The sequence below is a fragment of the Hemitrygon akajei genome, chromosome 20 (assembly GCF_048418815.1).
Source record: "Hemitrygon akajei chromosome 20, sHemAka1.3, whole genome shotgun sequence".
Lineage (NCBI taxonomy): Eukaryota > Metazoa > Chordata > Chondrichthyes > Myliobatiformes > Dasyatidae > Hemitrygon > Hemitrygon akajei.
The window spans coordinates 64,607,540-64,634,268 of record NC_133143.1 but is presented as its reverse complement, the minus strand read 5'-3'; the positions used below and the strand labels follow the sequence as shown (position 1 = coordinate 64,634,268).

At 40.7% G+C, this 26,729-nt stretch overlaps 1 protein-coding gene across 4 annotated transcripts in view; it reads left to right on the top strand.

The window, feature by feature from the left end:
* Positions 1–26,729, top strand: part of LOC140713876 (RNA-binding motif, single-stranded-interacting protein 3) — a 632,800-nt gene that overhangs the window by 538,663 nt on the left and 67,408 nt on the right. For all 4 annotated transcript variants that reach the window (XM_073024496.1, XM_073024497.1, XM_073024495.1 and 1 more), the window contains 3 exons: positions 6,716–6,762; positions 9,748–9,844; positions 19,310–19,360. In XM_073024496.1, the coding sequence (XP_072880597.1) occupies positions 6,716–6,762; positions 9,748–9,844; positions 19,310–19,360 (195 nt within the window). The remainder of the gene's footprint in view (positions 1–6,715; positions 6,763–9,747; positions 9,845–19,309; positions 19,361–26,729) is intronic.

The following is a 26,729-nucleotide window of genomic DNA, read 5'->3' as shown; positions in this document are numbered from 1 at the left end:
ATGTTAGGAGGTAAAGTCATTTGCTATAGGACACCCGACATCTGATTGGCTTCTATAGCCAGATTATTTTTCTGATTGGTCCAGTTTATTTTCCTTCTATTCTGAGGCTGTGCCCTCTGTTCCTAGACTCCGCCACTATAGGAAATATCCTCTTTACATCCATTCCATCTAGACCTTTCAATATTCAAAAGGTTTCAATGAGATCCCCCTTCACTCTCCTAAACTCCAGCAAGTACAGGCCCAGAGGCTTCAAATGCTCCTCATGTTAACCTTTTCATTCCCAGGATCATTCTCGTGATCCTTCATTAGGCACTCAAGTGCCAGCACATCCTTTCTCACAAACTCCAAGTGTGGTCTGACCAAAGCCTTAAAAAGCCTCAACGTTAAATCCTTGCTTTTATATTCTAGTCCTCTTGAAATGAATGCTAACATTGCATTTGCCTTCCTTACTACAGACTCAACCTGCAAATTAACCTTTAGGGAATCCTGCTTCCATTTGCACCTCAGATTTCTGAATTTTCTCCATTTAGAAAATAGTTTACACCTTTATTTTTTCTACCTTCTTTTCATTTGCTTGATTCCTTATATTTAAAGAAACCACTTTGGAAAACCCAGCAACACTGTGTGGATATTAGTTGCCTAATTGTTAGTTAGATGTCAGATCATGTCCTGTTATTTCTTCCTTGTGTCCTATTTGATAATTACAATGCACCAAAGCCCAGGAATGGAAAAGTCCACAGAAAGTGGTAGATACAACCCAGTCCATCAAGGGAAAGCCATCTCTACCGTTGAGCACACTTCCAAAGAATGCCTCCACAAGGAAACAATATCCCTAATCAAGGACCCCAGTGAACCAGGCCATGTTGTCTTCTCACTCCCACGACTGAACAGGAGGCATAGGAGCCTTAGGTACCACACCACCATGTTCAGGAAGCATTATTACCCTACAAACATCAAGTTCATTAACTGCCATTGTTAATTTCACAATTAGACAATTCAGCCATCGAGTCTGCTCCACCATTCCATAATGGCTGATTTATTTTCCCTCTCAGTCCATTCCCCTGCCATCTCCCATAACCTGTGACACCCTTACTAATTATGAATAATCTATCAAACTCTGTTTTAAATATACCCAGAGTCTAGACCTCCACAGCCATCTGTGGCAATGAATTCCACAGATTCACCACCCTCTGACTAAAGAAACTCCTTCTCATCTCAAAAGCGATGTCTTTCTATTGTAAGGCTGTGCCCTCTGGTCCTAGACTCAACCACTAGACTCAATCTCTATGTCTACTTAATCCAGGCCTTTCAATATTCAATTTCGCCCTCATTCTAAACTCGCGCAAGCATAGGTGCAGCGCCATGAAACCCCCACAACCTACAGACTCACTTTCAAAGAATATTTACAACTCATGTTCTCAGTATTATTTATTTCTTTAATTGCCAAGTGGTCTTTTATATACACCTTGGCTATTTGTCAGTCTTTGTTTATGTATAGATTTTCATAAATATTATCATATTTATTTTTCTGTAAACACTTGCAAGAAAATGAATCTTAACATAGTATATGGTGACATACAAATACTTTGATAATAAATTTTCTTTGACTTTGAGTTATGCCGTATCTGATAGGCGACGAAGAGCTGTCATCTAGGTAAAATGGATAGAGTCCTAAGGGAATATTACTTTGGACATGATCCAGGAAAATACATTTAAAGTCAACGTGGAATGTTTTAGTGCAATGCCGTTTGAGGCTATACATTGTTATACAGGGTAGAGAGATTTTTCTGAGATCCTGCTTCAGGAAACTTACACACAGTGGCTTCTTTATTAGGTACAGCTGTACACCTGTTCGTTAAAGCAATTATCTGAGCAGCCAATCATATGCAAGCAGCTGAATACATGAAAGCATGCAGACATGGTCAAGAGGTCAATTGTTATTCAGAGCAAACATCAGAAAGGGGAAAAAATGTGATCTAAGTGACTTTCACTGTGGAATGATTGATGGTGCCAGACAGGGTGGTTTGAGTATCTCCGAAACTGCTGATCCCTGGGATTTTCACGCACAACAGTCTGTGGAGTTTACAGAGATTGGTGCGAGAAACAAAAAAAAATCCACTGAGCAGCATTTCTGCAGGTAAAAAACGCCTTGTTAATGAGAGAGATCAGAGGAGAATGGCTAGATGGGTTCACGCTGACAGGAAGGTGACAGTAACTCAAATAACTGCACATTACAACAGTGGTGTGCAGAAGAGAATCAACACATCAAACCTTGAAGTGGAGATGGGCTACAACAGCAGAAGGCCATGAACATACACTCGGTGTCCACTATAGCAATTATCTATTAAAGTAGCCAGTGGACATCAGTTAATTAATTGTCAGTTCACCTAATTTACTGGATTTACTGGACCCTTGGTATTCAATTTAAATAAATGAATCAGTGAAGTAGGAAAAGTGGAATTTGTTTTATAGGTCACTGTACTTTATAATGTTAAACAATTAAACTTTGATGTATTTATGTAAAAATTACAGAAAGACAACCAGCAGCAGTTCACAGGTTTTAAATCTGCTTTCAGCCTAATTGAAGTCCACAGCAGAAAGTTACTTTTAGAAGCTGGCCAGATCCTCATTGTGAAGGCCTTGCACTGTGACAGGATTTTAACTCCCAGAATTGTACTATACTTCATGTATTTTCTTAATTAGATGACTTTATCATTGTTGGTGTTCCAGTCTTAGTTAGTTGATTTCTACCTTGTTTGTTTTTACAGATCTTAATAGTAATAGATAGATAGATAGATAGATACTTTATTCATCCCCATGGGGAAATTCAACATTTTTTCCAATGTCCCATACACTTGTTGTAGCAAAAACTCATTACATACAATACTTAACTCAGTAATAATATGATATGCATCTAAATCACTAACTCAAAAAGCATTAATAATAGCTTTAAAAAAAGTTCTTAAGTCCTGGCAGTTGAATTGTAAAGCCTAATGGCATTGGGGAGTATTGACCTCTTCATCCTGTCTGAGGAGCATTGCATCGACAGTAACCTGTCGCTGAAACTGCTTCTCTGTCTCTGGATGGTGCTATGTAGAGGATGTTCAGGGTTTTCCATAATTGACCGTAGCCTACTCAGCGCCCTTCGCTCAGCTACCGATGTTAAACTCTCCAGTACTTTGCCCACAACAGAGCCCGCCTTCCTTATCAGCTTATTAAGACGTGAGGCGTCCTTCTTCTTAATGCTTCCTCCCCAACACGCCACCACAAAGAAGAGGGCGCTCTCAACAACTGACCTATAGAACATCTTCAGCATCTCACTGCAGACATTGAATGACGCCAACCTTCTAAGGAAGTACAGTCGACTCTGTGCCTTCCTGCACAAGGCATCTGTGTTGGCAGTCCAGTCTAGCTTCTCGTCCAACTGTACTCCCATATACTTGTAGGTCTTAACCTGCTCCACACATTCTCCATTAATGATCACTGGCTCCATATGAGGCCTAGATCTCCTAAAGTCCACCACCATCTCCTTGGTCTTGGTGACATTGAGACGCAGGTAGTTTGAGTTGCACCATATCACAAAGTCCTGTATCAGTTTCCTATACTCCTCCTCCTGTCCATTCCTGACACACCCCACTATGGCCGTGTCATCAGCGAACTTCTGCACATGGCAGGACTCCGAGTTATATTGGAAGTCAGATGTGTACAGGGTGAACAGGACCGGAGAGAGTACGGTTCCCTGTGGCGCTCCTGTGCTGCTGACCACTGTGTCAGACCTAGTCTCCCAACCGCACATACTGAGGTCTATCTGTCAAGTAGTCCACTATCCAATCCACCATGTGAGAGTCTACTCCCATCTCCGTTAGTTTGTGCTTTAAGATCTTGGGCTGGATGGTGTTAAAGGCACTAGAGAAGTCAAGGAATGTAATCCTCACAGCACAACTGACCCCATCTAGGTGAGAGAGTGATTTGTGCAGCAAATACGTGATAGCATCCTCCACTCCCACCTTCTCCTTATACGCAAACTGAAGCGGATCCCGGGCGTGCCTGGTTTGTGGCCTCAGATTCTGTATTATCAGCCGCTCCATGGTCTTCATCACGTGCGACGTCAAGGCAACAGGTCTGAAGTCATTCAACTCCTTTGGTTGTGGTTTCTTCGGTACCGGGACAATACAAGATGTTTTCCACTGTCTGGGTACTCTTCTCTGATCTAGACTCATGTTGAAGATGCGCTGTAGTGGTTCTCCCAGTTCAGTCGCACAGGCCCTCAGTAATCGTGGGGAAACTCCATCCGGTCCAGCCGCCTTGCTGGTACAGATCTTCCTCAGTTGACCTTCCACCTGTGCAGCCGTAAACCTGGGCGTGGGCCAGGTCTCCTGTGAGTGGATATTTTCCTGTGAGGGAAGTAAGCCTGGTGTGGAGTTCTGCAGTGAGGGTGAGATTGTGCTGTCGAACCTATTGAAGAAGTTGTTCAGCTGGTTCGCTTTCTCCACATCTCCACTGAATCTTTGAAGACTATTTTAATCCAGCATGTTATTGGTTTGGATTACTTGGTTAAATCTTGCTCACTGAAAATTTCCGTAGGCAAGAGTATAGTTGGGACATTCGAAGGGCCTGTACATATGGTGTGAATTAATACCCTGGACAGACAAGAGTCTTGCTATTGTTAGGTTACAGTTAAATTTCATAGCCAGCTAGTTATTCCTCAAATGTAAATAATGGTCCAGAGAGGATGTATATAAACTGACTCTCCTCTACATTAAAGACAGGAATACTGATCTACTCTGTTTCCTGGGGAAGCAATACATAATTTAAATTAAAATTCATTGCTTTGGACATTTGAATGTTCCAGTACTAATAAAGAATCTGCCAAGATTTGCAGAAACACAATAGTTCTAATAAAATATTTAATTCTGATAGTACAAGGGAGAGGAGAAAGTGTGTTGGCACTGCAATGTTCATTCACAAAAGTGACTATGCATTTCTCAGTCAAGGAACTATTTTCATTAAACAGTATGCTGAGCAATCTTTTTCCATTTGCTCCAAAAATTTACACTCAGTAGCCTCTTTATTAGGTGGGTTTCCTCTGGGTGCTCTGATTTCCTCCAACATTCCAAAGACATACCGATTAGTAGGTTAATTAGCCACTTGGGTGCAGTTGAGTGACATGGGCTCATGAGGGTGAAAGGGCCTGTTACCGAGCTGTATCTATAAAATAAAAAAGTAAATAAACCTTGCCACTTCTGAATTTATAGCTGAGGGAAACTCATTGATGAAAGCTTATTTGCTGCTGTTACCTGCAAGAGCTGGGAAGAGGGGTTAACATTGGCCATTTTTTAGCTGACATAGACATGATGAGAAATTTTATGCTGTAAATTATAACAATTATTTGACAGAATATTGTTGGGCTCAGGACCCTGTTAAAGAGTCTTTGTGCTGATATCTTAGAGTTGAGATTAATTGCCTTCAGGAACCAGAGCCGCTTGCCTTTGTGTTGGGAATATTTCATTACACTTGCCAACAGTATGCCACATAAATCTTTCTGGCAGACGTTATATTGTTACTTGAATGCCAGAGTAGAAACATCACATATTTCTGCTGTTTATACTCCCCGTCATTTTTTTCATGCAGGTAGTTTCCTTTTAAGGTACAAATGGTTTAAAATTCAATCTAAAATACTAGTAGTGACCTCCAACTAGTCAAGGGGCTTTGAAAAATCTTAAACACTGGAGCTTCTGCAGATGCTGGAAATCCAGAGTAACACATCTGAAACTTGAACAAACTTCTAAAGATGTACAGTGGCGAGTATATTGACTGGCTGCATCACAGCCTGATATGAAACCACCAACGCCCTTGATTGGAAAATCCTACAGAAAGTTAGTGGATCTGGCATAGTCCAGCACGGGTAATGCATCTACATAAAATGTTGCAGGAAAGCAGCATCCATCATCAGGAACCCCCACCATCCAGGACATGTTTTCTTCTCATTGCTACCTTCAGGAAGGAAGTACAGGAGCCTCAGGACTCACATCACCAGGTTCAGGAACAGTTATTACCCCTCAGACATCAGACTCTTTAACCAAAGGAGATAGTTTCACTCCATTTTCACTATGTCATAAATACACCTTATTATTTGTTAATTTATTTGTGGTAATATTTATGTATTTATTTATTTTTATTGAGATAAAGTGTGGAATAAGCCCTTCTGGCCCTTCGAGCCACGCTGCCCAGCAATCCCCCGATTTAATCCTAGCCTAATCACAGGACAATTTACAATGACCAGTTATCCTACCAACCAGTATGTTATTGGACTGTGGGAGGAAAGTGGAGCACCTGGAGGAAACCCACATCGTTATGGGGAGCATGTACAAACCCCTTTCAGACAGTGGCAGGAATTGAACACGGGTCGCTGGTTGTGCTAACCATATTGCTATCATGCACACCTATTACACATATTACTTTATGCGTTGTGAGTGAGTTCAATGTAGTGTGCTGTACACCTTGAGCCAGAGGAACATTGTTTCATTTGGCAGTATACATGTACACAGTTGAAATGACAATAAACTTGAATGCACTGTTGCTGTATACTGTGTTAAGTACCATCAATTGGGCAAAAATTGCATTACAGAGTGTTTGAGATAAATGACAGCACTGACTATTTTGTGATAAATTTCAGTTTGTTAACTAATTAAAAATTACTGTCTATTTTATTTAGACTGGGATGGCTTTAACCTATGATCCCACAGCTGCAATGCAGAATGGGTAAGTAGCTCTGAGGGTGTGTGCTTGCTACATTTAGATTATTGGCATGTTAGAAGGACTTCAGTTTATAAACTCCTCCCTCAATGCAGTTCCAAATATAACACAGCTCTATACACTGTCACTAAAGCATTTACAATGCAGAGAGATGCTTCTGTTTCAAATACTAACATTTACAAACTTCAGCAAATAATGCATTTATGCCAATATTAGTGCCTCATAATAATTCTAGATTCTGTTCTCAAAGAAAGAACCTGATTTCAAGAATCATGGTCACCATTTCTTAGGTTAATATGCACATCTCCTACTTATATAGAAAAAATCTGGACATTTTGAATTGATTTCTAATATTGGCAAATATCTATTATAAAGCCAATAGCCTATGCACATACCCACATATTAAAAGACCACTTTATTCATAGCTTTCACTGGAGTACTAAGTACAGTGTCTTGAAAAGTATTCTGTCCCCACAACTATTTTCACATTTTACAGTCTCATTTTCTAATTTTTAAATATTTTGAAGTATGATTTTTTGATCCAATCTACAAAACATTGTGCATCGTGTCAAATCAAAAGAAAATGTCCAAGACCTGTCAACAATTTATTAAAAGTTAAAAACCAAAATTGTGAGGCTGAAGAAGTATTCATTCCCTTTGTAATTACTATGCTAACTTTCCTCAGCTGCAATATACAGTTTTACCTTACCAACTCACCCAATTTGTTGATGTAGAAAACTGGAGGATCACCTGTTTTCAATGAATTCAGAAGAATAAATACCCCTTTTCTCTATAAGGTTGAACAGTATGGGAGATTTTCAACAGACCAAACCAAAATGAAGACAAAATGGCATTTGAGACAAGTCAGGGAAATGATAACAGAAAAACACAAATCTGGGGAAGGGTACAAGACCACGTCAAAGCCACTGAACATAGCCCGGAGCTCAGTGCAGTCCATACTGGAAAAAATATGAAATTACAGCCAAACTGCCTCGGTCAGGCCATTCCGCTAAACTTAGTCACCAGAGTAGAACGGCACTTGTAAGAGAAGTTACTGTGATATCAACAGTCACTCTGACTGAGTTGTAGAAGTCAGTGGCTGCAACTGGAGATGATATTTATGACTCCACAATCTCCAAGGTTTTGCACAAAAAGAGTATTTGTGGAGGAGTGGCAAGTAAGAAGTACTGGATAAGAATGAAAGTAACTCCTTCCCTTAAAGGCTTTCCAACCATCACTTAAAAGATACTGTAAAGATATGCAAGAAGGTCTGGAGGTCAGATGAGACTAAAGTGGAACTTTTCAGCATCACCGTTAAGCGGTACGCGTGGCATAAAACTAACTCTGTGGATTGGCCAGGCAACACCACCCCAACTGTAAAGTATGGGGATGCTTTTCAGCAGCAAGGACAGGAAATCTGGTCAGGATTGATGGGAAATTGATTGCTGCTAAATACAGAGAGATCCTGGATAAAGACCTGCTAGTCTCTGGCATAAAGCTTAAACTGGGGATGGAGTTCGTCTTTCAGCAGGACAATGACCCAGAGCATGCTGCCAGAGCAACAACAGAATGGCTTCAAATGAAGAAAATTGATGTCCTGTAGTGGCCCAGTCAGAGTCCTGATCTTAACCCAATCGAACATCTCTGGTAAGACCTCAAGATTGCTGTTCACTGCTGCTCCCCTAACTAACCTGACACAGCCTGAGCAAGCTTGCAAGGAGGAATGGGCAATTCTTCTTCCATCACATTGTGCAAAGCTGATAGAGACTTATCCAAAAGACTACTGACTGGAATAGCTGTGAGAGGTGCTTCAACTAAGTACTGAGCAAAGAGGGATGAATACTTCTGAACTGCTGACATTTCAGTTATTCAACTTTGTTTTTCATGCTTTACAATTTTCCCTGTTTTTTTTGGAGATTACTGTGGGGAATAAAGGAACATGTGATTCACAAATAAATTCTCAGGTAAATTGATCAAAATCCTTGGTTGTAATACTCACTGATGCAAACAAAGGCTTTGGGCTGAATACTTTTACCAGGCACTGTATTTATATTTCAATTCACATCAACTTTTTCTAAGTGATGTCAGAAAAATACATCATTTATCTTATAAATGTTTTTGGGACTGAAATTAAATATTTTGACTGCAGCAATATATTCTTCCTGGGGTTTTTGTGTTTCTTTGCAACTCCCTAATCCTTTTAGTGATATTAAAATTAGTACAGTATAATAAATACTGTATTTATACACTAAGTATCACATCAAGAATTGCTTTGCAAATCATTGGGAATGGATGACCATATTGAGGAAAATCCATTTTAAGATCATTATTTTCACTGTGTATCACATTTGGGTCTCATTCTGTAAGAAACATTTTAAATGATTTTACAACATCCTAACTGGCTTTGAAGTAAATGATATGATGGTCAATTATCGAGGGCACTTCAGAGGCTGTGAGTCTACTGTTACCTATGGATGTGTTTAGGTAAAGGTAGACTTTTCCAACAGATATCTGTTCTTGACAACATCAGATAAGATTTTTATATTATCATTATTCCCACTAGCTCTTGATTTCTGATTGTTTAATCAACTAAATTTAAATTCCCCAAATGGTGTGATTTGAACTCATTTGCTCCTAACCTACTGCTGGTCTCGGGATAGTTAATCTGGTAACCTGCAGTGTTTGATTATATTGCGGGAAAAATTATATCGGAGTGCACGCATGCTATTGATATGTGCGCTGTAACATGAAGATTCTAGGTATATTGAAGAGAATACTGACTGACAGCAGCCTGACAATTGAATATTATGTCTGAAAGACTCATTGATAAGTTAGAATTGCTCAACCTCTAGTCTGTGTAGTTTGTAAGTGTGCTCCTTCTAGACGTGCCCATTCCATTGCTTAATGGGCTGGACAGATCAGAAGGAGAATGCCAGCTACAGTTCTGGCCTGGAGTTTTTCTTGAACTAATATTCTTCTTGCTTCCCACAGTTTTTATTCTTCACCATACAGTATTGCAACAAATCGTATGATTGCACAGACATCTATCACACCATACATTGCTGCTTCTCCTGTGTCAACATATCAGGTAGGGAGAACTTCCCACTGTTACTCTATTAGATATTAACCACTTTTAAGTTTTTTTATTTCCTTTAAAGAAATTTTTTTTAATGATGTATTGCACCTTGGTAGGTCAAATGTAAAGAGACAGTACACTGTTAAGAGCAAGAGCTTTAACTGTGCTGATGAGCAGAGGGATCTTGGGGTCCAAGTTGGTAGCTCCCTGGAAGTGACTACACAGGCTGATAGGGAGATTCAGAAGGCATATGGCATGCTTGCCTTTATTACTCAAGGCATCAAAAATCAGGAAGTTATGTTGCAGCTTTATAAAACTCCAGTTAGGCTGCATCTGGAACATTGCATACAGTTATGGTCATACTATTGTAGAAGGATTGTTGAGGCTTTGCAGAGGGCGCAGAAGAGGTTTATTGGGTTGCTGGCTACATTACAGGGCGTGTGCTATAATGAGAGTTTGGACAAACTTGGGTTATTTTCTCTGGAACAGTGGAGACTGATGGGAGATCTGACATAATCTAAGATTATGAGAGCCATAGATAGAGTAGAGACGCAGAATCTTTTTTTTTCCCCAGGATTGAAATGTCTAATACCAGAGGGCATGCATTTAAGGTGAGAGGGGTTACTCTTAACGGAGATGTGAGGGGTAAGATTTTTACACAGAGAATGGTGTCTGGATTGCACTGCCTGAGGTTGTGGTGGAGGCAGATACATGAGGGACTTTTAAGAGGCATTTAGATGGGCACATGAATGGAAGGAAAATGGAAGGATATGTTAGCAGTTAGCAGTTAGCAGTTTGATTACTAATTTAATTGATTCAGAACAACATTGTGAACTGAACAGCCCATTCCTGTACTGTACTGTTCTGTGTTCTATATTCTTAATGCATGCAAATAAGCCAAAAATGCACAGGCTTTTTTTACTACTTGGAAGGAGGAGGAAAAGGAGAAATTTGTTTATATTGGAGCTAAGATTTAAGATGTTTGCTTTTCAAACTTCTGTCATAGGCTTCAGAAGATTCCCATCTGGCAGTTTTATTCAGCTCTTGCAAACGTTGCAAGTTGTTTTTTTTTAACATAACTTGCTCAAGCCATTATATGATTCCCCTTGTCTGCTTCTGAATACATGTTCTGGCCGTCATTGTGAAGCGAAGCTTCAATAACCCACATATCAGTTTTTCTGTAATCTCTTTACACAATCTCCTCAATACCATAACGGCTAGTGCCATTTGTACAGCTTCCATGTCACTAAACTCAGTCTTTTGTAATACAAGTAGGGATTTGAAAATTGGAATTTCTTTACATTCTTTGAGAAATATTTCTAGAAATATTCAGCACTATGAAGAGACCAGAAACATTTTGAAGTTGGCGTCCGGAGACAAAGACTCCCGAGTATCAATGCCCCAGCTCCAAACTGTATTCATGGTAACAGCATATGTGAGTTACAGAGCTTGCGAATATTTTATGTCAAATTAACCCTCATGCCAAATTGCTTATTCAATGCATGGTTGAAGCATTGGTCACCCAGACTTTGATATCAGTGAAGCTGGATCAAAATTATTATCATAGAGCCCTAAAGCATTACAGTACAGAAGCAAGCCCTTCAGCCCATCTATCCATGCTGAACTAATACTCAGCTTAGTCCTATCAACCTGCACCCAGACCATAGCCTCCGTACCCCTCCTATTAATGTACCTATCCAAATTTCTGTTAAATGGTGTTACCAGACCTTCATCCACCACTTATGCAGGCAGTTCATTCCACACTCTCGCCACTCTCTGAGTGAAGACATTGCTCCTCAAGTAACCCTTAAACATTTCACCTTTCACCCTTAACCCATGAACTAGTCTCACCCAACCTCAGTGGAAAATGGCTGCCTGCGTTAACCCTGTCTATACCCTTGTAATTTGGTGTACTTCTATCAAATATTCCTTCCGTCTCCTGCACTGCAGGGAATAAAATCCTAACCTTTTCAACCTTTCCTTATAATTCCATGAAAGTTGTTTTACAGCAGCAGTACAGTACAATACATAAAGATACGACAAATTACAATAAGAAATATATATTAAAGATTAAATTAAATAAGTTGTGCAAAATGGGAACAAAAATAATAAAGCAGTGTTCATGGGTTCAACATCCATTCAGGAATCTGACAGCAGAGGGAAAAAAGCTGTTCCTGAAACATTGAGTGTGTGTCTTCAGGCTCCTGTACCTCCTCCCTGATAGTAGCAGTGAGAAGACTGCATGTCCTGGGGGAAGATGTCACGTTATTTAGTCAGTGCACCAAGATAAACAGAACAAAGGGAGGAAGAAAAAATAGCTTTACACACAGAAATAAATGTGCTTTATATTATTAATAGGGACGTACATCTCTTCTTTCTTGAAAATTACAGTAATAAGTTCTTTATGCAGATTATTCACCCAGAAACATAACAAAATCACTCAATGAGTACAGCTCAGTTTATTGATGGTGTTTTCAGAATGGTGGCACTGTGTCAATATAAAACGAGGCTGCTGAATCTAAACCTGACTCTCTGTCAACATTTCAGGCCGAGACCCTTCATCAGGACTGGAAAGACTACTTTTCCCTTCCTTTTCAGCGCTGATGAAGGGTCTCGGCCTGAAACATCGATTGATTTTTTTCCTCTCCACAGATGCTGTGTGATCTGCTGAGTTCCTCCAGTATTTTGTGGGCATTGCTCTGGATTTCCAGCATCTGCAGAATCTCTTGTGTTTATGATTTTCAGCTCCCTATGCAGCATATTACTTACAAGTTTCAGCCCCTCGGTGATCGAAACTTGGCCTGACCTAATGCTGCAATTTCAATTGGGAATTGGTTAAAGACAGCAATAAAGTAAAGTACTCCAGCAATCTAACTTAGAACCTGCAATATCTGAGAAGGGGTTTCAACCTCTCAGTTATCACCGAAGCCCTTGGGTATAAGAACCACGTTCTCAAAGAGCATGAACCATATTGTTTTGTCATTTCACCTGTGCTTCAACCAACCCTCTGCAAAGATGAAATGTGTGACATTGGAAAAATACCTTACAGTTATTCTCTTCGAGGTGCTTAGTTTTATCATTGTTCAGTGGATGTCTTCTCTGTATCATTATGCAAATGAAAAATTTTATGTATAATAATTTAAAAGCCTAATAGAAAATGCAAGTCAGTGTGGATAATCAATGTAGCCACATTATTTCATTTTGTGGAAGGAATATTAAGAGTCATAGAAAAGTACAGTACAGAAAAAGACCTTCGGTCTATCTTATCCGCGCCGAACCATTTAAATAATAGTGATGAAGACGGGCCAAGATTGACTCCATTGTGCTGTTGAAGGAAGTCAGCTTGAATTAAAACAAAACATGAATGGAACAAGATTTAAAACTGTCAGAGCAAAAACAGAAGAGATTCTGCAGATGCTGGAAATCCAGAACAACGCACACAAAATGCTGGAGACACTCAGCAGGTCAGGCAGCGTCTGTGTAGAAGAATGAACAGATGATGTTTTGGGCCAAAACCCTTCATCAGGGCACATGAAACATGATGAAGGGTCTCCGCCTGAAATGTCGACTCTTTACACCTCTCCTTAGGATGAGATGGTGCCTGAACTGCAGTTCCTTCAGCATTTTCTGTGTCTTACTAATTATTATAAGGGATTTTAATCGTAAGAGTTCTTCAGTTGATCTTATCAAAATGACTGTTAAGATAGAAAAGAAAGATAAGTAACTGAAGCATTTGTTTCCCAGCTGTTCAGTTATTTCTTTAGAATGGATAATTGTCATAATTAAAAAATAAATTTTAGTTAATTTCTCCACTCCCCCACACGCACATCACCAGTTCCAAGTTATGACATTCAGAGACTCCTTTTCAAAAATTTACAAATAAACCGGGATCTTGCATGAAGAGAATGAGAGATGATGAGCTTATGACAGAGGGGTTAATGTGTAAATAAACGTAACCCAATTGCATCTGTTCACATACCTGTTGAGGGCAGGACGTAGTTACTTCACGATTCACAAAAATAGAGTCGTAGAACATTACAGCACAAAAACAGGCCCTTTGGCCCATCTAGTCTGTGCCAAACAATTATTCTGCCAAGTCCCATCAACCTGCACCTGGTATCCTCAATGCTCGGTAATATCCTTACAAATTTTCTTGGTACACCTTCATTCTGATTGATATTATTAATAATCAATAAAGAGGAGAACATGCAAAATTTTTCAGCAAGTCAGGTAGCATCAAGTCTTGAGGGAGAAACATTTAAGGCTGATGAACTTTCTTTTGAAGCATTAAGCAAAGTCTCTGGTACAAAGAATCAGAATCAGGTTTATCATGACCGGCATGTGATGTGAAATTTGTTAACTTAGCAGCAGCAGTTCAATGCAATACATAATCTAGCAGAGAGAGAGGAAAAAAAAATAAAACATAATAAATAAATAAATTATATATATTGAATAGATTACTTTTTAAATGTGCGAAAACAGAAATACTGTATATTAAAAAAAAGTGAGGTAGTGTCCAAGGGTTCAATGTCCATTTAGGAATCAGATGGCAGAGGGGAAGAAGCTGTTCCTGAATCGCTGAGTGTGTGCCTTCAGGTTTCTGTACCTCCTACCTGATGGTAACAGTGAGAAAAGTACATGCACTGGGTGCTGGAGGTCCTTAATAATGGATGCTGCCTTTCTGAGACACTGCTTCCTAAAGATGTCCTGGATACAAAGTGATTTTCCCGAGGTTTTGTGTTATTCACTTGTTGATATGTGAAACTGTCAATTAAGAAGCATCTTAATATAAACTCAAAAGCACAACACCAGAAAAAAAAATCAGAAGCAAATTTATTGTCACTGTTATGTATTGTGAAATTTGTTGTTTTGCAACAGCAGTGCAGTGCAATACCTGAAAATTATAAATTACAATAAAAATCTATAAAAAATACATAACTAAATAAATAAGTAGTGCAAAAAGAGAAAATTGCTGAGGTAGTGTTCATGGACCGTTCAGAAATCTGATGGCAGAGGGGAAGAAGCTGTTCCTAAAACACTGTGTGTAGATGTTCAGGCTCCTTTACCTCCTCCCCGATTGTAGCAATGAGAAGACATCACGCCCCTCACACCCACCCGACCATTCTGTCTAATCATGGGTGAACTATGCTGAACTCAACTCCTCTTCTACGTCAGTTTCCACAAACTTTATCTGTCTCCACATTAAACATGTCTAATCATCTGACCTCCTCCACCCTTAGGAGTAGAAAACTTCAGAGGTTCAAAGAGAACTAATTCCTTCTTCTAGATTTGTTTTTCAAATTTGTAGCATATCTGGGCCATTTGTTTAGTTAAAGCATCCAAAATGTATCTTCACTGCTTAATAATCTGTTTTTTAACATATGTATAACATTGTCATTTGTCATGAAGCAACAAATTTGACGACATATGCCAGTGATATTAAACATGATTCTGATTCTGATTGGGAAAATCCCAAGCTACCTGCAGTGTAGCTAATACCCCTAGTTGTATCTAAGTGATTCCAGAGATTTTGTCTCTACAGTTCTATCGGAAAGCCCATTCTTTGGTATTGATTATTCTTTAGCCTTTCAAATATGCCATTTATATACCCATCTCATCATCTATCTACTGCAATTTAAAATAATTTTCTATATCACTATTTAACATTGTTCTTTTTTATCATGTGTAACAGCAATGAACTTCTATTGCTTTTACAATGTGGCATACTCACGAACAGATTTTGTAGAGGTTTATTTCAATATCCTCCCACATTAATGCAACCCTTTGTGAGGATTGCCGAGACGTGATTTGATTTGAATCTGCAATATACAGAAAGCACAAGTCAAATTGCTAATTTATTAATTTGTCAATATTCCTGATCTGTATGTTCATTTCAAAATTTTCAAAATTCAACCGGCAAGGCTTCCCCCATTATTGAGCACACTTCCACAGAATGAACACAAGAAAGCAGCATCTATCACTAATGACTTTCGTCATCCAGACCACGCTTTCTTCTTGCTACTACTATTGCTAGGAGGTACAGGAGCTTCAGGTCCCACACCACCAGGTTCAAGAACAGTTATTACCCTTCAACCATCAGGACCCTGAACCAACGTGAATAACATCACTCACCACAACTTTCAACTGACTTCATAACATATGGACTCATTTTCAACAACTCTACAACTCAGTATTAGTTATTTACTTTTTTCAAATCATTTGCATGATCTTTCCTCTTTCGTATACTAGATGTTTGTCAGTCTTTGTTAAGTAGAGTTTTTTTTAATAAATTCTGTTGTATTTCTTTATTTTCTTGCAAATGCTTGCAAAAAAAATGAATCGCAAGACAGTATATGGTGACATACACTATCTCCACTTTGGGTGGTGGGGTTGAGATACATCTCTATCAAAGGGGGTGTAAGGTGCTCCTTCCCTCCGCTAGCCTGCAGGTTACTGTTGGGTAACCAGTGAGCCTTACGTCTGTGGTGGGAAAGTTGTTGGAAAAGATTCTTAGAGATAGGATCTATAGGCATTTAGAGAATCATGGTCTGATCAGGGACAGTCAGCATGGCTTTGTGAAGGGCAGATCATGCCTAACAAGCCTGATAGAGTTCTTTGAGGAGGTGACCAGGCATATAGATGAGGGTAGTGCAGTGGATGTGATCTACACGGATTTTAGTAAGGCATTTGACAAGGTTCCACATGGTAGGCTTATTCAGAAAGTCAGAAGGCATGGGATCCAGGGAAGTTTGGCCAGGTGGATTCAAAATTGACTTGCCTGCAGAAGGCAGAGGGTCGTGGTGGAGGGAGTGCATTCAGATTGGAGGGTTGTGACTAGTGGTGTCTCACAAGGATCTGTTCTGGGACCTCTACTTTTGTGATTTTTATTAACGACCTGGATGTGGGGGTAGAAGGGTGGGTTGGCAAGTTTGCAGATGACACAAAGGTTGGTGGTGTTGTAGATAGTGTAGAGGATTATCAAAGATTGCAGAGAGACATTGATAGGATGCAGAAGTGGGCTGAGAAGTGGCAGATGGAGTTCAACCTGGAGAAGTGTGAGGTGGTACACTTTGGAAGGACAAACTCCAAGGCAGAGTACAAAGTAAATGGCAGGATACTTGGTAGTGTGGAGGAGCAGAGGGATCTGGGGGTACATGTCCACAGATCCCTGAAAGTTGCCTCACAGGTAGATAGGGTAGTTAAGAAAGCTTATGGGGTGTTAGCTTTCATAAGTCGTGGGATAGAGTTTAAGAGACGCGATGTAATGATGCAACTCTATAAAACTCTAGTTAGGCCACACTTGGAGTACTGTGTCCCGTTCTGGTCGCCTCAGTACAGGAAGGATGTGGAAGCATTGGAAAGGGTACAGAGGAGATTTACCAGGATGCTGCCTGGTTTAGAGAGTATGGATTATGATCAGAGATTAAGGGAGCTAGGGGTTTACTCTTTGGAGAGAAGGAGGATGAGAGCAGACATGATAGAGGTGTACAAGATATTAAGAGGAATAGACAGAGTGGACAGCCAGCGCCTCTTCCCCAGGGCACCACTGCTCAGTACAAGAGGACATGGCCTTAAGGTAAGGGAAGGGAAGTTCAAGGGGGATATTAGAGGAAGGTTTTTCACTCAGAGAGTGGTTGGTACGTGGAATGCACTGCCTGAGTCAGTGGTGGAGGCAGATACACTAGTGAAGTTTAATAGACAATAGACAATAGGTGCAGAAGTAGACCATTTGGCCCTTCGAGCCTGCACTGCCATTTTGAGATCATGGCTGATCAACTACTATCAATACCCGGTTCCTGCCTTGTTCCCATATCCCTTGATTCCCCATTCCATAAGATACCTATCTAGCTCCTTCTTGAAAGCATCCAGAGAATTGGCCTCCACTACCTTCCAAGGCAGTGCATTCCAGACCCCCACAACTCTCTGGGAGAAGAAGTTTTTCCTTAACTCTGTCCTAAATGACCTACCCCTTATTCTCAAACCATGCCCTCTGGTACTGGACTCTCCCAGCATCTGGAACATATTTCCTGCCTCTATCTTGTCCAATCCCTTAATAATCTTGTATGTTTCAATCAGATCCCCTCTCAATCTCCTTAATTCCAGCGTGTACAAGCCCAGTCTCTCTAACCTCTCTGCATAAGACAGTCCAGACATCCCAGGAATTAACCTCGTGAATCTACGCTGAACTTCCTCTACAGCCAGGATGTCCTTCCTTAACCCTGGAGACCAAAACTGTACACAATACTCCAGGTGTGGTCTCACCAAGGCTCTGTACAAATGCAAGAGGATTTCCTTGCTCTTGTACTCAATTTCCTTTGTAATAAAGGCCAACATTACATTATCCTTCTTCACTGCCTGCTGCACTTGCTCATTCACCTTCAGTGACTGATGAACAAGGACTCCTAGATCTCTTTGTATTTCTCCCTTACCTAACTCTACACCGTTCAGATAATAATCTGCCTTCCTTTTCTTACTCCCAAAGTGGATAACCTCACACTTATTCACATTAAACGTCATCTGCCAAGTATCTGCCCACTCACTCAGCCTATCCAAGTCACCCTGAATTCTCCTAACATCCTCATCACATGTCACACTGCCACCCAGCTTAGTATCATCAGCAAATTTGCTGATGTTATTCTCAATGCCTTCATCTAAATTGTTGACGTAAATTGTAAACAGCTGTGGTCCCAATACCGAACCCTGTGGCACCCCACTAGTCACCACCTGCCATTCCGAGAAACACCCATTCACCGCTACCCTTTGCTTTCTATCTGCCAACCAGTTTTCTATCCATGTCAATGTCTTCCCCCCGATGCCCTGAGCTTTGATTTTACCTACCAATCTCCTATGTGGGACTTTAAGAGACTATTAGACAGGTATATGGAGGAATTTAAGGTGGGGGGTTATATGGGAGGCAGGGTTTGAGGGTCGGCACAACATTGTGGGCTGAAGGGCCTGTAATGTGCTGTACTATTCTATGTTCTATGTTCTATGTAAGGTGTAGCACCTGCTCAGCTCCCCCCTGCCCCCTGATCAGGGTCACGTGAAGTCGTGGGAGCTGGTGGTGGATGTTCATATGTGCAGCTGGTGCAAATCACTAGTCCTGGTCATGCAACCACTGACACCAGGCAGACGACCTCTGAGGAGTATTGATAATGACAGGGGTCACCCCTCTTGTAAAGACATTGTCCAGAAGGCAATGGGAAACCAATTCTGTAGAAAAACTTGATAAGAAAAATCATGGTCATGAGACCATGATCACCGATGTAGTACGATGCGGTACATAATGATGCTATGTACCTTGATAACAAATTTACTTTGAAATTTGAAAGTTCCCCTATTTTTAAAACTTGAACTGCCAAATGCATTTGCACAATCCTATATGGTAATATAATTAATATTAATATCCTAGTGTCTTTGATGCTGTAGTTTTATTCTAATTTTTTATTTGCTAATTGGGTATAATTCTTCACACAGGTCCAGAGTACATCATGGATGCCTCATCAACCATATGTTATGCAACCAGCAGTAAGTAATACCAGAAACTTCCAGAACTTTTATATACTCTTTGAGCTGAACTAAGAAGCGTTTAACTGCAGTGTATGATGTGGACTGAGTCCCTAGGAAGGGTTAATGTCAAAGTAGTATTGTGATCACTCGAGTTAAGTATGATGTTCTCTTGAGGGGCTGTCTATTGGTGGGTCCTGAGGAGGCTGTAGAGACCGATCCACACTCCCCTTATTCTCTCGCAGTGCGGGCAAAAGTAAGTGGTGGCTGTGGTCAGTGGTTGGTTCTTTAGGTTGTCCAGTCTCTCCGTTCGCAGCTGCTGCATGTTCTCTGCTCCGTTCTCACGTCATGCAGCCCCCTCTGGAACAGATTTCCATCAGTTTCTCTATTGAGTTCAAAACCTTCCCAGCTGTTCGATATAATGCTGGATATCTTCAGGCTGATTCTGATGTTATCTTTGAAGTGTTTCCTTTGCCTTTCAATGTCATAAACATAATTTATATACCGTTACCCTGTAATTGTATTTTCAATCAATCCTTCCTACAATGACCCATCCACCCATCAACCCTCACTCACCCACTGACTTTCAATCCAGTTTCCTCGTTGTGCCTGAATAAATTATCAGTGACTTGTGAGGCTGAAAAATTAGCAATGTTGCAATTGTAAAAACAAGTCACTGAATCAAGGTGAGCAATGTTCTTCGACTTTGCATGCCTTTTTTATTTACTGTCAATTGCTGGTTGGTGTTTATTTTGCTGATTATCTTATTTTGAGATGTGACAAGGATAGACTGAAAAATCCAAAAGCATTCTGAACTGGAAGCTAAATAGATACTTCAGCCATGATGGAATAGTGGAACAGACTCGATGGGCCAAATGGCCTAATTCTGTCCTGAAATCTTATGGTCTTGTTGGAGATCCCTGTAAGACAACTGTACACACTCTGGACCATTCCAAAATTGCCTGATATGGACAGTCGTGAGTGCCACAATGTTGTTAACAGAGTGGCTGTATAATTCAGAATGGTTTACTTAGAGTCTTAATTCACTCTTTTCATTCACTGTTTTAAACACCTTGTTGCTTCTTTTCTAATTAAGATTTGAAAGGGGAAAACACTGAATCTAATAAAGCTGCTTAATAAAAATGGTAGGATGCTGTGCTGAGCACAGTGGGTTTTTACATGGCTGGTTTCCTCCAACTGGTAGAAACAGAATCAGGTTTAATATCACTGACAGATGTCATGAAATTGTTGTTAGGCAGCAGCACTACATTGCAATACAGAGTAATAAAAACTACCAATGACAGCAAGAGGTATATATTAAAAAATAAATTAAATAAGTAGTGCAAAAAGAGAAGGAAAGAATACTGAGGAAGTGTTCATGGCTCATTGCCCATCCAGAAATCTGATGGCACAGACGAAGAAACTGTTCCTGATACGTTGAATCATGAAGACATGTGTGTCTTCACTTACAAATGTCTACAGATGTACTGTGGAGGGCATTCGAGCTGCCTGCATCGCCATCTGGTACGACACGATGGCAATAAGCTGAAGAGAGGTTTGAACTCAGCCAGCTCCATCAGCACTAGCCTCCCCTCCATCCAGGACATTTCCATGGAGCAATATCTCAAAAGAGACAGCATACATCATTAAGGATTCTCATTACCCAAGACATGCCTTTTCTCATTGCTACCATCAGGGGGGAGGTGCAAGAGCACAAAAAAACATGCTCAATATTCAGGAACAGCTTCTTGCCCTCTGCCATCAGGTTTCTGAATGGACAATGAACCCATGAACACTACCTCACCACTTTGTTATATTAAATAAGTACCTGCACTACTTACTTAATTTAACTCTACACACACACACACACACACACACACACACACACACACACACACACACACACACACACACACACACACACACACACACACACACACACACACACACACACACACACACACACTATATATATATACACACACTGCTTTCTTCTCATAGCTACCATCAGAGAGGAGGTACAGGAGCCTGAAGACACACACTCAATGTTTTAGGACCAGCTTCTTCCTGTCTGTCATCACATTACTGAACAGACAATGAACCAACCCATGAAATCTACCTCAGTAATTTTACTCTCTTTTAGCACTGCTTATTTAAGTTAATCATTCATTATATTTCTTTTGTAATTTATAGTATTTTTGTGTTTTGCACTGTACAGCTGCTGCAAAACAAAAAAAAAATCATGACAAATATAGTATAAGCAGACACATTAGAGTCTTATAAAAGATATTTGGATAGGCACACGGCTGTGAGAAAATGAAAGGATATGGACATTGTGTAGGCAGAGTGGATTGGTTTAGTTAACCATTTGATTATCAACTCAATTGGATTGTCACAATGTTTTGGGTTAAAGAGCCTGTTCTTGTGCTGTGCTTGTCTATGTTCTATAAAATTAAACCTGATTCTGATTCTGAGGAGAATATCATCCGGCAGAGTATTTCTTCACAGGCTGTGGGCTGGGGGAGGGGAACCAGTCCTTAATCTCTAACAGAAGCAGGTGCATGGTGGGAAAAGGAACAGGACCAATTGCTTCCTGTGCTTGTCCCTATGAAGCCCAGCTGCTTTTGCTGCACTGCACCGGTCCTGGGAAAGCGTCCTCCATAGTGCTCAGAGGCTGTATGGTGGTCTTTGTTGTGTGTTTAATATTTCAGTAATATTTGAGCAACGTTGTATATATACTTTAAGAGGAAACAATATGGGGTTTACTCATTTTCAACCGGATGCCTGAGTTATAGGGAAAGGTTGAACAGGTTAAGACTTAATTCCCTGGACCATAGGAGATTGAGGGGAGATTTGATAGATGTATGCTAAATGATGAGGGTTATAGATAGGGTAAATGTAAGCAGGCTTTTTGTACTAAAGTGGGTGAGACTAGAACCAGAGATTAAGGGTGAAAGGTGAAATATTTAAGGGGAACACGAGTGGAACCTCTTCACTCAGGGTGGTGTGAGTGTGGAATGAGCTGCCAGCACAAGTGATGGATGTGGGTTTGATTTCAACATTTCAGAGAAATCTGGATTGGTACACGGATGGGAGGGTTATGGAGGGCTATGGTCCAGGTGCAGATCAATCGGACTAAGCAGAGTAACAGTTCGGCATGGACTAGATGGGACGCAGGGTCTCTATCTGTGCTGTAGTGCTCTATGTCTCTATTTCAGAACTCCTTTCCTCTCACTGAGTGAGGATGTGTACGACTGCAGAGAGTGCACGAGCTTCATTTGTTGTGTCTTGCGGAATGGCCCAGTAAATGGATTGCTTGCGAAAGTAATCTCTGGTTTGAAATGTTAAAGTCTGCTAAATCAAGTTAGGCCATCTGCAACAAAACCACATCAAACGACGAAGGCAGGGAGCACAATATTGGAACTATCAGAAGCAATTAGAATCACAAAAATTCTTCTCGTTGATCTGTTTTTGTTCTTGCGTCGGTGTCCTTCCCCTGAGCCAAGCCTGCTCTCGTACCATAGAAATCACTCATCAGATGGCGGTCTTTGACCTTTGGGCCCATTGGCTGGAGCTGAGTTTGCGAGTCTGCTGGGGAGGTCAAATCCCGGTGTCTGCAGACCCGAGTCCACGTCAGCTAGAGGCTTAGAGGCCCTTCCTGGGCTTAAAGGACTATGTATCTGCGTGGGTGAGAGGGAGGAATGGGGTTTGTTTTGCTGTTGGGCGTGTTCTACCAACCATTGTGGGCATGTTATGTTGGTGCCAGAACATGAGGCGATGCTTCCAGGCTGCCATAAGCAGGGTGTGTCAATTGTTAAAGCAACAATACATTTCATAGTACGTTTTGATGTAAAGACGACAAGTAAACTTGAATCTTGGATCTTTTATTATTTTTATTTATTGAGACACAGCACAGAATGGGCCCTTCCGGCCCTTCGAGGCGTGCCGCCCAGCTAATCCTAGCCTAACCATGGGACAGTTTACAATGACTGACTAACCTACCAACCAGTACGTCTTTGGACTGTGGGAGGAAACTGGAGCACCCAGAGGAAACCCACGTGATGACAAGCAGAAGGTACAAACTCCTTACAGACAGCAGCGGGGATTAAACCCCAGTTGCTGGTATTGTAAGGTGTCGCGCTAACCACGGTTAACTACCATACTGCCCAATTTTTTATGTGCATGAAGAGCTTAACCCCATCTTCCAGCATAAGGTCTGCAGTCCTGCAGCACACAGGTTTATCAGAGCATTCCCAAGTGCTTAGATGGTTGGCACGGACAAGATGGCCTGAAGGGTCTGATTCCACCTATGGCTCTAAGTGATGAGGTCTTTAAGGCAATGCGTTTTCTGGATAAAGAAGATTTTTTGTCATTTCCCTTCTAATTATTGTGTCAATTACTTTAATTCTCTGCCCAGTGGTTTCTGAGCTCCCTGTAGAGGCTTTCACTTTACCCCAGGCTCTCTTCGCAACATTCACTGGCCATAATGGTTGAACTGCCATATGGCTTAGTGGCATTTTGATTCCTTAGAGATAGAAAAATGGAGGGCCATGTAGGAGGGAAGGGTTGGTTAACAGGGCGGCACAGCATTGTGGGTCAATATTGTGCTGGCATTTTCTATGTTCGATGTAATATTATGTTTCTGCATCCAAAAGTAACATGCCTAATGTATTGAATAAATTTCAGATTTTATCATCCTTGAGTAGGTATTTGATTTTCCAAATGTATCACCATCCCTAATAAAATAATATTACTTCAGAGCTATAATACTTTGCAAAAGTCTTAGGCACATATTTACAGCTAGGTACTGCTGCAAAAAAAAAATCACAACATATGTAAGTGATGATAAACCTGATGATAAACCTGGTCTCTGTTGTGGACTGAGAGTGGGAAGGGGGCAGGGAGAGGGGAATCATGGTTGGGAAAAGGGAAAAGGAGAGGGGGAGGGAGCAGAAGCACCAGAGAGACATTCTGTAATGATCAGTAAACCAATTGTTTTGAATCAAATGACTTTGCCTGGGTGTCTCAGGGCTGGTTGTGTCTGCACCTGTGCTGCCTACCCTTCCTACCCCCACCCATGGCTCTCCTTCTCTGCCACCTGTCCCATAGTTCTCCAGCAGTGCTCCAACCTCGCCATTCCCAACATCCTTTGCTCCCACCAGGTTTACAAACTTGCTCTCTGCTCCTCGTTGTCAAATACAATACTGTGCAAAACTCTTAGGCACATACAGACACACACACACATATTTGTATATTTTTTATACATACTGTTGATGTAGACAAAGTTTTGGAAAAGCAGTCACTTTGCTCTCCGACTTTGGCGAGTATCACTTGGATCTTATGAGGTCACCCGAATGGAATGAGAAAAGGCCACAGTTAACGCATGAACCATTTCCGCTTCTGGAAGCACACCAGAACCACCAACAGTTCCCTGCCCAGCACTTTAGCTCATTAAGAATCATGATAAAAACCACCTGTTGGGATGAGCTAAATAAATAACAATGCATTCTAAAATGTTCTGTGTACTCAAGATCATACTAAGGAATAAGTAAGGAATAAGGTTGAACAAGTTAGGTCTCTATTCATTGGAGCGTAGAAGGTTGAGGGGGGATTTGATCGAGGTATTTAAAATGTTGAGAGGGATAGATAGAGTTGACGTGAATAGGCTGTTTCCATTGAGAGTAGGGGACATTCAAACGAGAGGACATGATTTGAGAGTTAGGGAGCAAAAGTTTAAGGGAAACACGAGGGGGTATTTATTTACTCAGAGAGTGATAGCTGTGTGGAATGAGCTTCCTGTAGAAGTAGTAGAGGCCAGTTCAGTTGTGTCATTTAAGGTAAAATTGGATAGGTATATGGACAGGAAAGGAGTGGAGGGTTATGGGCTGAGTGCGGGTAGGTGGGACTAGGTGAGATTAAGAGTTCGGCACGGAGTAGGAGGGCCGGAATGGCCTGTTTCCGTGCTGTGATTGTTATATGGAATATTTCACACTTCCAATTCTTAAAGAGTGTTTCAGCAGAATTGGGAAAATGTAAAGATAGAATAAGTTTCAAAGATGCATGGATGGGGGAAATGAAGGCGAGGACAGAAACAAATACACAAGAAGAGGCACTAGTTGATAGGGTGGTTAAGAAGGCGTGTGGTGTGTTGGCCTTCATTACTCAGGGATTGAGTTCAAAAGCTGTGAGGTAATGTTGCAGCTCTATAAAACTCTGGTTAGACCACACTTGGAATATTGTGTTCAGTTCTGGCCATCTCGTTATAGGAAAAATGTGGAAGCTTTAGACAGAGTGCAGAGGAGTTTTACCAGGATGCTGCCGGGATCAGAGATAATGTCTCATGAGGATAGGCTGAGTGAGCTCGGGCTTTTCTTTCTGAAGTAAAGGAAGAAGAGAGGTGACTTGATAGAGGTATACAAGATGAAAAGAGGATTGAATGGATAGCCAGAGACTTTTCCCAGGGTGGATATGACCAATACGAGGTGGCAGAATTTTAGGATGATTGGAGAGATGTATAGGGGCGGGTGTTAGAGGTTGCATGGAACACACTGTCAGGGCTGTAAGTCGAGGCAGATATCAGGGGCTTTAAGAAACTCTGAGATAGGACCATGAAGGAGAAAAATGTAGGACTATGTGGGAACGAAGGGTTAGACTGATCTTAGAGCAGGTTAAAAGATCAGCACAACATCGTGGGCTGAAGGGCTGGCACTGTGCTGTGGTGTTCTATGTTCTCTTCTAAGAATGTTCCTGTAAGGATTAGGCAGGAGAGATTAAATAACAAAAGTAGACAGAACAGGAACAAGTGAAACTGTGGTAAAGTAAATGTTGATCTGGAGGAGGAGATGGAAGAAACATTTGGTGCTTGTTTCTTTGTCTGTGTTCTGATGTAAATCTTGGGAAAACTCATTTAAATTTCAATTGAACAGTTAAGTACCTTATGCTAATTCTGGCTTTTCTCCAGCTAGGTAGGAGCAATAAAATAGATTTACAAAACTGCTTTTTACTGAAGCCCTGCCCTTTAGAAAGAGGAGGCAACCTTCTGCTTGAATTTAATAATATATATTAAAAAAATTCAGAGCAGATTTGCTCAATATGTTTTAGTATAATTGCAGTATATAATGTCTGCCATGGCGACTCCTTGGATGCAGTTATAATAACACCAATAAATCAAGAAACTGCTTTCCAAATTTAATTTTATAATTGACTCTGCTTGTCATCTAAATTGTGATATGTAGATTCAAATATTAGAATTAAACGTGAATTGAAAAGCAGACAAAATAAACCGATAAACACAAGGGATCCTGCAGAGGCTGGAAATTCAGCATAATGCACACAAAAATGATGGAGGAACTCAGCAGATCAAATAGCATCTATGAAAATGAATAATCAG